This window comes from Apteryx rowi, unplaced genomic scaffold, assembly GCF_003343035.1.
Source record: "Apteryx rowi isolate R43461 unplaced genomic scaffold, aptRow1 scaffold_44, whole genome shotgun sequence".
In the NCBI taxonomy this organism is placed as follows: domain Eukaryota; kingdom Metazoa; phylum Chordata; class Aves; order Apterygiformes; family Apterygidae; genus Apteryx; species Apteryx rowi.
This window is the reverse complement of record NW_020450694.1, coordinates 3,829,207-3,839,046: the sequence shown is the minus strand read 5'-3', so window position 1 is coordinate 3,839,046 and position 9,840 is coordinate 3,829,207. Positions and strand designations below refer to the sequence as shown.

At 55.7% G+C, this 9,840-nt stretch overlaps 1 protein-coding gene across 1 annotated transcript in view; it reads left to right on the top strand.

Annotated features, from left to right (window-relative positions):
• The first annotated feature begins 3,233 nt into the window (after window positions 1-3,233).
• Window positions 3,234-9,840, top strand: part of SNTA1 (syntrophin alpha 1) — a 30,920-nt gene continuing 24,313 nt past the window's right edge. The window contains 3 exon segments of the mRNA XM_026076805.1: window positions 3,234-3,238; window positions 8,849-9,018; window positions 9,021-9,080. Of these exon segments, the coding sequence (XP_025932590.1) occupies window positions 3,234-3,238; window positions 8,849-9,018; window positions 9,021-9,080 (235 nt within the window).

The following is a 9,840-nucleotide window of genomic DNA, read 5'->3' as shown; positions in this document are numbered from 1 at the left end:
CCAGTTACTTGTCAGGCCGAAAAAAAGAGCTTTGTACTGCCAGGTGGAAGGGGGCACTCAGGAAGGAAGAACTCAGCCCACGGCAAAGTGGGGACGTGGGGGCATTTGGGACCCCTGTGTCAGCTCCTGAGCAGATACACCAAGAAGGAGGGTAAGGACATGTGCTCTTAACCAGCACTGTGCTGCCTTGGGACTGTGTCCCTCCCCACCCAGGGAAGAAGAAGTGACAACCTGAATGAAGAGAAGTGTCCCCCCTGCTTCCCTTCCCAGCACGGAGGCTGTCAGGGAGTGCAGGGGGAAAAACAAGCAGAATCTGACCCCAAGGCAGCAAAAGGCTGGGTCCCATCAGGCTACTGGGAGGGGAACCAGGGATGGTTCGCACCACGGGAGCAGGGACGTGGGTCCCGGAGTGYGGGGAGGGCAGGGAGGCAAGAGGCCCATGACGCCCAAGATCGGGAGCTGCTCCGGCGGGTTTGAAGGAGGGAGTTTGGGCACAGCCAGGAGTAAAAATAGCTCTTGTTGCAGAGCAGGAGTAGCATGGACATCTACCAATCAGGTACGGAGCACGAGATGCATCCCCAGCTGGTGTCAAAGGAATTTGCTAAGAAACTTGCTGTACCAGTGAGGACGGCTTTGCAGAGCCCTCGAGAGCCGGGGCCACGCGGCCRAGCAGGCAGCCAGAGCACGCAGAGGAGGGACGCGGGGCTTGGCACCATCCCGTGAAGACCAGGGCTGGGCTAGCTGAGGGCTGGAGGGGCTGGGCAGTCATTTCAGCAGGAAGGAGCTCCCGAAGCCCTCTTCAGAGACTCCCTCCACCTAGACAACCAAGTGCTTAGTGGTCAGCCTGGTGAAGCATGTCCCCTGTCCCCGTGGGGATGCTGCTCCAGGACTCAAAGGCACRACACCGTGCCTGGTGAGACGGACCGGAGGGGAACCACATCCCCATCCCTCTCACCAGTGACAGCAGTTGTGCCAGGGCAGAGGGCAGGGAGAGGAGCCYGGGGCTGCAGCAGGYGCTCRTGGCTCTGGACGTCGACCTGCTCCCGACTCTGACTCCCGCCTCCTCCGYRGAAGGGCTGARGGTGCTCGGGGCCCAGCTCTGGTGCCCTCCRGAGAGAGGTGCAGCCTCTGTCCRYGGAGCCAGCTCCRRCAGGGCTCCCATCCCCTTCTCCAGGCTGTGGGATACCCAAACCCATGCCCCRTGCTTCAGCCCTAGCTCCAAAACCCCACAAGCACACCCCGCCCCAGGATGCTGGGAGCAACCCCCTGGCAGGAGCTGGGTGCGCCCCTGCTTGCACCCACCAGGCTGGCTGGGTTAAGTTTGGGGGTTCTCAGCTGGCTGCAAAGCACCACCCATGCTCCCCTCTGGCCGCAGACAGGGTCGGTAGCCGAGGAGGAGCTTGATCTCTAGTAGGTGGCACCCAGCGGGCCGGGTCAGGCCATGCTGGGCCTGGCAGCCCTCGGGCAGGGTGTGCAGAAGATGCCCAGCATTGTACATGGATTGGAATCCAAACACCTTCCTGCACACGACAGGCCTCCGCTAGCTGTAGAATAGCTCTTTGCTGGCACCTGCTGTCAGCTTTAAATTATGCATTTGCCTTTTCCCACAGTGCATCAGCAGCAAGAGGTCAATCCAGCAGCACCTTGTGCGGCAGGAGCAAGCGCAGCAGGCCTGAGGCTTCCCTCAGCTGCTCTGCGCCCCAGGGCCCCCGCTTGGTCCCAGCTCTGCAACTGTGCCTGTGCCGGGAGGACGATGCTGCCGGGCTGGGATGTGTCCTGCTGTCCCACAGTACCCGAACAGGATGAGAAGAGCAGATTTGGTGACAGTAACCAGGGCCAGCTGACACTTTGGCAATTGCCAGCAAAGCCATAGTGATGAAGCAGGTCATGGGCCACGAAAAGTCAGTAAATCAGGTGGGCAGGGCAAGGTCAGGATCAGTGAGATCAGGCACAGCTCCCCTGCAGCATAGCTCAGGCAAGGGCCACGGGGAAAGTTTGGAGATTAAATGAGGCTCCCGAGCCCATGGGCAGCGAGTGCGTTGGTGGGGACACCCTGGAGGCATCCTGCAGCTCTTTCTCACCCACACCCAGCCGAGATCTGCACCACCTCGCTCTGTGCCACAGTTTCTCCATGAGCACGGTGTGGGTGGGTGGCTCCTGGCCATGTGGGAATGCTGCACCCATAAGAGCTGCACCCATGGAAGCCAGGGGATGTGCAAAGTCATCTGCTAATGTCTCCAGGAGGCAGCTCCCAGACCAGCTCTAGACTCTGTGCCATCCAAGGGTACCTCTCCTCGCCTCTCCATGCACTCACATTAGGTTTTGATTGCTAAAGTTAGAGCTGGGACCCCACAACAGCACAGGGCTCCAGAGAGCCATGTCCTAATGAAGAGGAGTGTTTCTCCTGCTGAAAAGGCAGATGGTCTTCAATATAGCTGGAGAAGCCATAAGCACCTGCGAGCAGTGTTTAAACAGAGGAGGCAGTCAGTGCTTTTTAGGCTGGGTTTAACCCCTTTGCGCTAGAGCCCTTGTCTCAAGGAACCACCACATGCTGAGGTAGCCGGAGCGGCAAGCTGGCCCTGGGCCACTCAGCCAAACTGGGGCTGCTCCCTGTGCGGGCTGGCCAGGGCCTGGCAGGAAAGCCACAGCGCTACCGTTTGCAAGATGCTGATTAGCCACAACACTGGAGTCTCACGTCCATTCCCTAAGAGGCCAGCGGGGCTAATCAACCCGGCATAAATTGCAGGCGTGACAGTAGATTTTACCATCTGCAATTCATGTGTTGACTTTTATGTTTAACTTATGTCAACTAAATTACCTGAGGGGCTGACTGAAGTCCTTGCCATTGATGTCACTTGGTCTTAGAGCAGATGTACAGTATGCAGTAAATATTTGGGTTTAATGCTTAAAGTTTCACTGATGTGCAGGCCAAGAAATAGTCTTCCAGAAGACTAACAGTTTCACTTAAGCAAAGAGTACCTGCTAGAACTGCTGGTTTCGTAGTCCGTGATTCACTGCCAGAAAGGATGGGAGGGACTCCAGCACAGGTACGTCGCAGCACTCAACTCTTGCTTTTCCCAAAGCTATTTTACTGCCTAGGGGCTACTTTTTCCCATCCCATCCCTTGCTCTTTGTTAGAAATTATCCTGCCTTGATAGCATAAGACCTGCAGTGTGGTAGCAAAAGTCTTTTCCCACCAGGAGAGTCCAGGTGACTATGGCTTTCTTGTAGGGATGTGGTAAGAGGAGAACCCAGACTGAGAAGGAAGAAACTGCAGGAACAGATTATGTCCCAGAGCAAACAGAAAGTGCTGTCAAGTTAAGAGAGTGATAGATTTCAGTGATTTTAAGATCAGACAATGCTGTTTCACTGCATCTCCTGTAAAACAAAGGATGAATCAGTCAGTTAAACATATATCGCACATCTGAATCTCTTCAGCCATTTCCCTTTCCATCCATTTCAGCGTTTTCCCAGAGCTTAGTCCTGCACTGTAAGGACGGTGACATGCCCACTGATGCCAGGTCGGGCAGACCAGGCTTGCAATACGCATCGGTGTAATCCTGGGAGCGGCGTGCTGCAGGCCTCGCTCGTCCTCTGCGTAATCAGAGGGGACGCGAGCAAGCAGGATCAGCGGTGAGAAAGGCGGTGACTGACATTGCTCTCTTCCCCCCCTCGCTCTGCCAGGACCCCCGTGTAAAGCCACACCAGGTTCGGGAAGCTCTGGCTAAGGAGCCTGGCAGCAAATGCCCAGTGCAGCTGGGGCCAGACCCCTCCTGGGGTGTCTGTGTGTCTTGCATGTCTGCATCCTCAGTGCCCAGCTCATTCCCACCCCCACTGCTGCTGACAGCCCCCGGCAGCCTCCCCTTGGCCACCCTCCCTGATTCCCGCGGAGCTGCGTGGGGGGAGCCGGCGGTGCCTCTGCACAGCAGCCCTCACCTGTGTGCTGAGCACTAATTACCACCTGAATAGACGCAGCACCGTAGGAAGCCTGATGGGTTGTTATCTGGATGCCTGCAGTCTGCAAACCTTGTTCCAGACTCTGAACATGAGCTCTTAAGGTCTTTTATTTTTTCAGAAGTGATTAATTTAATTAATGCAACTAACAAAACATCTAACTGTGCTCTATAAATAGACCTGTGGGCTTTGACACAGCTCCTGTCTATGCCAAGAAATGAATCTAATAATAGCTGCTTAACGATGAAGTTCAGGGGACCAGAGAGATTATGCAGAGAAGATGCCAGGACAGGCTCAAATGGGGGATGGAAATCAGCTGTGAAAGTAGCATCAGAAGGTCTTAACAGGACTCTGAGAGACTGCTGCTGGAAGGAGCTTCTCAGCAGCCCCAAATATGGCTTTTATCAAACAGGAGAGACACGCAGCTCAGCAAAACCCGGCTTGCAGAAGTTTGAGGGGCTGGAACTGCACCACCTGAGAGAAAGGGCCAAAGAGCCCACTAGCTATCAGCAAGCAAAGCTTTTGGCTTCGTTACCACAGGAGGGTAACGCAATCACACACACATGCACATGTGGGCCACGGGAAGAGGTCTGCAGGATCAGTAGATCATCCCAAGCAGTATAACGTATGGATTTCATGTGCGGCCCAGCGGTCACACATGGGAATCTGGAGAGTCGGTTTGGAAATGCTAGAAATCAGTGTGGTATACAGGCATGCAGTCACGGGTGCTTGCTGAAAGGTGAAATACAAATGCAGCTGCTTTTCTCCTTCACCTTGGAGCCTGCATGTGGCCGTGGGAGCCCATGTCCTGCTGCTGGAGACAAGGCTGCAGCCAGAACCCTTCCACCCCACCAGCTGCAGGGAAGAAGTGAGTGGAGCAAGGCTCCTCTGAGCAGAACAAGCCCCTGGGTCAGCACTTGCCACTGGGGAGCGGCAGGCCCAGGGAGCTCTGCCGCATTGAGGAAGCTGTGCCACCACCTTGGCTGATCCCTGTGTGAAGTGCATCCTGCATGCTGCACATAGGCTGGTTCTTGTCCTGTGGATGGTTTGGAGGACAGCCAGAGGCAAATTTTGATCACTCCTGTTAGAAAGCAGTGATTTCCCCACAGCTGGGACTCAGGGCCCTTTCCCAGATGCAGATGCTGGGTGCCGAAGCAGCAGAGCAGCATCTCTGCACCCAGTCCGCAGCTTCCCTCACTCCCAGTCCCCTTCCCCCTCATATTGGTTTTGCTGTTGGTGAGGACCTCCAAGCTGGGCCTTTGCCACCGACACACGAATGCTTCTCCGGGAAGCTTCTATTTCTGTGAATCAGAATTTTTTGAACAACCCCCCCACTCCAGTTCACCAAAAAAGTCCTGGCTAAGGATGCTGATGTGCCTGGAAGCACGCGACTCACTCCTGCATGCCAGGCAGCCCAGACTCTGGCCCCCCCGGCCCCTAGCCCAGAGCCAAGGCATAAGTCAATGAAGCTCCTGGCCATTCTTCCTTCCCACAGCAGGACACCACGGCAGTTATTCCCACGACTTCTCGCAGTGTGCCACAGAGCTACAGGCTGAGACTCCTCCAGCGCTGGGTGCTTCTCCCATAGCTCATCACATACCTGGGACACACGGGGGGGGGGGGGGCTAGAAACGCAGGAATCTCCTGCCTGAGAAAGGATGGGCTTCGGAGCATGCCCAGGGGGAGCGTGCAGTCCCAAAAGCATGAACCCCCTGCAGAGCATCCCGGCGTGTCCATCCTCCCTGTACTGCAGCGCTTCTCACCTGACCCCAGCCACACTGAGGAGACACCAAACGATTTGAGTCTTCAGAGATTAAAGCCTAGACCCCGAATGCTGTGTCAATCTACCTGCTGATCCCTCTCGATACCCTGCTGACCTACCCAACGCCCAAGCTGGGCCTCCAGAGTTAGGACCAACACAATGAGTCCTACCGTATCGTTTCCTCGGGCCCTTTGAAGAACGGAGGGCCCTGGTTGGGGAGGCACAGTGTAAAACCATTGAATCCTTGCAGAAAGCCTTGCTAGGCAGCAGTACTTGGGCAGAAGGGAAGGGGGGACCTCCCTCATGCTCACCAGCCTGTCACACTTCCCTCCCGCAGCACCGTGTCTGCACATCTGCCCACTTCCAGGCCAGGTGAACCCAGGCTATACATAGTGCTAACTGCTTGCGGTCATGAAAAGTTCAGAAATTCTTTTTGCAAGTATTCTTCTTGTCAAAAGCCAAGGGAGCCCTGGATCCAGGCTTCTGACACCAATCATGCAGGATCCTCAAACTGCTTTGGGAGTGGCAGTTTTTATCTCCTTTGGCTCTCCAGCTCTGAGCTGCCCCTCAGGACATGCATCTTCTAGCTCCCGGGGGGATTAGGACCCTTTTTAGTCCTGATTTGCTTTAGAAGAAACCAATACCTGAAATACTTTCCTCAGATCACTGTCCCATCAATAAGTACCTGATGCAACTAAGGGCTACTAAGATGATGAAGGGCCTGGAGCATCTCTCATATGAGGAAAGGCTGAGAAAGCTGGGACTCTTCAGCTTGGAGAAGAGAAGGCTGAGGGGGGATCTTCTCAATGTGTATAAGTATCTGAAGGGAGGGCGTAAAGAGGATGGGGCCAGACTATTCTCAGTGGTGCCTTGCAATAGGACAAGAGGCAACAGGCACAAACTGAAACACAGGAAGTTACGTCTGAACATGAGGGAAAACTTCTTTACTGTGAGGGTGACAGAGCACTGGAAGAGGTTGCCCAGAGAGGTTGTGGAGTGTCCTTCCTTGGAGATATTCAAAAGCTGTCTGGACACAATCCTGGGCAATGTGCTGTAGGTGACCTGCTGCAGGGGGTTTGGACTAGATGATCTCCAGAGGTGCCTTCCAACCTCGACCGTTCTGTGATTCTGTGATTCTGTAATTGCTAAAGAAATATTAAATTGCCGGAAAAAAGGGGGAGGGGGGTCTTGGATCATGTGTAGCAGAAGTGTCCATGTGATCATCTTTCTACCTTGATAGCAATGGCTTTAGGTGTCTCCTGAAGGGAAGATCCAACCCTGAGTGCAGCTGAGCCAGCAGGTCTCCTATGTGCAGCCACCGTGATGCTAGGCTGGTGATCTGTGGGTGTCACAAGTCCTTCTCCTTCAGTGCTGACATGTCCATGCACTCAGTGCTGACAAAGCCGTTCCGCATTCAGGCTGGAGAAAGATTTCTTGATGGGGATAGATAGGGAACGGCACACATTTCTGCAAACTCAGAGCTCCCGCAGCCGAGGGCAGGACAGGAACCTGTGTAACTGATAGGACTTTATTAAAATGTCATTGGTGAAGGGGAAATAAATGATGCTTTTATTTAGGCAAATCTGCTACTGGCAGAGGAGTGGCACAGGGCTGGGGCTGCCTAAGTGCCTGCATGTTAGTCTTGCTGTGTCTGCTGGAGGACAGTCACTGTGCAGTAGGCGAACTTCTCACAGCACTGCAGGGCTGGCTCTGGCCTGGCTCTGGGACCACTGCATCATCATCCGTCCCAGCAGCAGGGACGGGGAAGGACAGGGATTTTCCCTCTATGTGGCACTGACAGAATCCAGATTGTCTCCTTGCATCAAGGACATGCTCGAGCATTGCATCCGTGCTGCCAGGCAGACACAGAGCTGAGAAAGCAAAGAAAACAACCCAAATGTTGCAATTATGCAACACTAAAAGCAGTATTTACAGTTTTCACCATCACTTCAAATGGGAACATGCCCTTAAACAATCACCTACAAAAAAAAAAAAATTAGACAAACTGCTGATTGCAGCTGGCTGTCTGGCAAATAAAGAAATAATCCTCAGGGTTTCTTCTGCTGCAACCTCAAGAAATGCCACAACTTCTTCTGCATGGGAGCACAGCAGAGCGGAGGAAGCATTTTTCCCCCCTGCTCGTGGCTGACCCACAGGGTGGGCTGCAGCCCCAGCGCTGGCAGGGCAATGGCTGTGCTGAGCAACGTATCTGCAGCATCTCTCGCACAAGAGCAGCCACCCCTTGGTCCCCCGCTAAATCCACTCACTCTGTACCCTTTCCAGCCTGCTCAAAAGACCATTAAATTCTTTTAAATCTTTGTATTTTGTAGCAAATAGAGCTCAGGGACCTAGGAAGCCCCATGCTTGGAGGCATCTGGAGCTGCACAAAGCATTACGAGAAAAGAATGCAAGGGGGGATTAACTAATAGGTGTTTTCTTATTGTTGCCAATGAGTTACAGAAAACAAAACAAAGTATCATTCCTATTTCCCAGGACCAGGACAATCAAGGAAAAAGCAACAGAGACTCTTTTGAATGCCTTAACATCCTCCCCATCTCTTGCCTGTTTGACGCTGCCTAGGGGTTGTGAGAAGGTGCCAACTCCAGAGTTGCTGCACAGAAACATTTACAGGGTAACACCTGGCTCGTGAGGGTGGATGCAGGCAGCCCCCCAGCCTGGCCTTCACGGACAGACTAGCAACGCAGGGCAAGGCCTTCAGAGCTGTCAGCCCAGCCACCGGCCAAGGCCAGCCCGCATGTTTCGGGGGGTCTTGCTGCCCTCGCGCTCAGCTCTGATGTGCTGCCCTCCACCTTCTCCTGCCCGACTTCTGGCACACCAGGACACCACTGTAATTTTGATGATGTGAAGGGCGCAGCAGGGGGATGTCGAGCACGTCGAGGCCCAGACAGGGGAGCATCCGGGGGCCTGGCTCCCTCCCTGGGGCACAGAGCAGTGCGGGGACCCCGAGCACCTCCCAGGCCAGCCAGGGGTGCACTGAGAGCATGGGGCTGACCCTCCCCCATGGGATGGGTTGGGGTGCTGCCGTGGCCCAAAGGAGGGGGATCCTGGTGCTGGGGAGGCTGCCAGGGAGCCGCGCTAAGCCGAGTGGCCTGGCGGGGTGGGCCGGGCCAGGGCTGCCCAGGGGCAGGCTGGCGGGCAGTGGCTCCGCGTCCTGCTCACCCTGGCTGAGGATATGCTGGCCGTGAGCCCCGCCGCCCGCCTCAGCCCCGGCCCCGGCGAGGCGCCGCCAGCACAGCTCAATGGCACCAAGCCGAGCTCCGCCATGCCCAAGGTGCTGGCCAACATAGGTGCATGGTGCGCGTTGTCAAGCAGGACGTGGGGGGCCTCGGCATCAGCATCAAAGGTGAGGGCTGGGGGCCGCGGCAGCGCCCGCCGCCCGCCGCGGCTGGTCCCCGGCTGCAGCGCCCGCCCGGGCTCTGCATGGTGCGGCCAGCGGTGCCTGGTGCAGGGCTGCGGCAGTGCTGAGCATGGACACTCAGGGCAAGCAGCTTTCTGGCAGCCAGGAATGCCCGTGTTCTGCGGGCCGCGGCTGCTCCGCGGGTCTGACCTTCAAACTCCGAAGCAGAGGTGATGCACCTCACAGCAGAGCAGAGTGTTTTCAGCGAGGGCTGCGAGACGGGGATTTCAGGAAAAGTGATCTGTTGTCGTCCCCTTTTCAAGACTGGATTCTGCAGCTCGACTCCACGTTTTCACTGAATGCAAACCGTATGCAGGAGCAGAGCTGATCTCTCTGAACCGGGGAGGAACTGGGGTTCTCACGCCTCAGTCAGTCTCGTAACCTACCAGAACAGGAGATGAGGAAGGGCAAGGTGGGAGGTGTGAAAGCTGGAGTAYGAAGGGGCTGAAGGATGTTTGCAGCGTGCTCAAAGAGCGGTGCTTTGGAGCCAGGTGGCTCCTGGAGAGYTCAGYGCACAGAGTGCTGGGGGGAGGCTGGGTGACAGGCCAGCTTTTTGGGAGCCCCTGACCAGGAGCAGGGCTCTCCTCTCCTGTATTTGGGACACTGCAGGGGGGTGCTYGCAGCTTTTTGCTGGGGAGCCAGGGCTGGCGGAGTTTCTTCTCCTACTGYGACCTTGCACACGCTGGCACTTTCCTGGTAGGGGAGA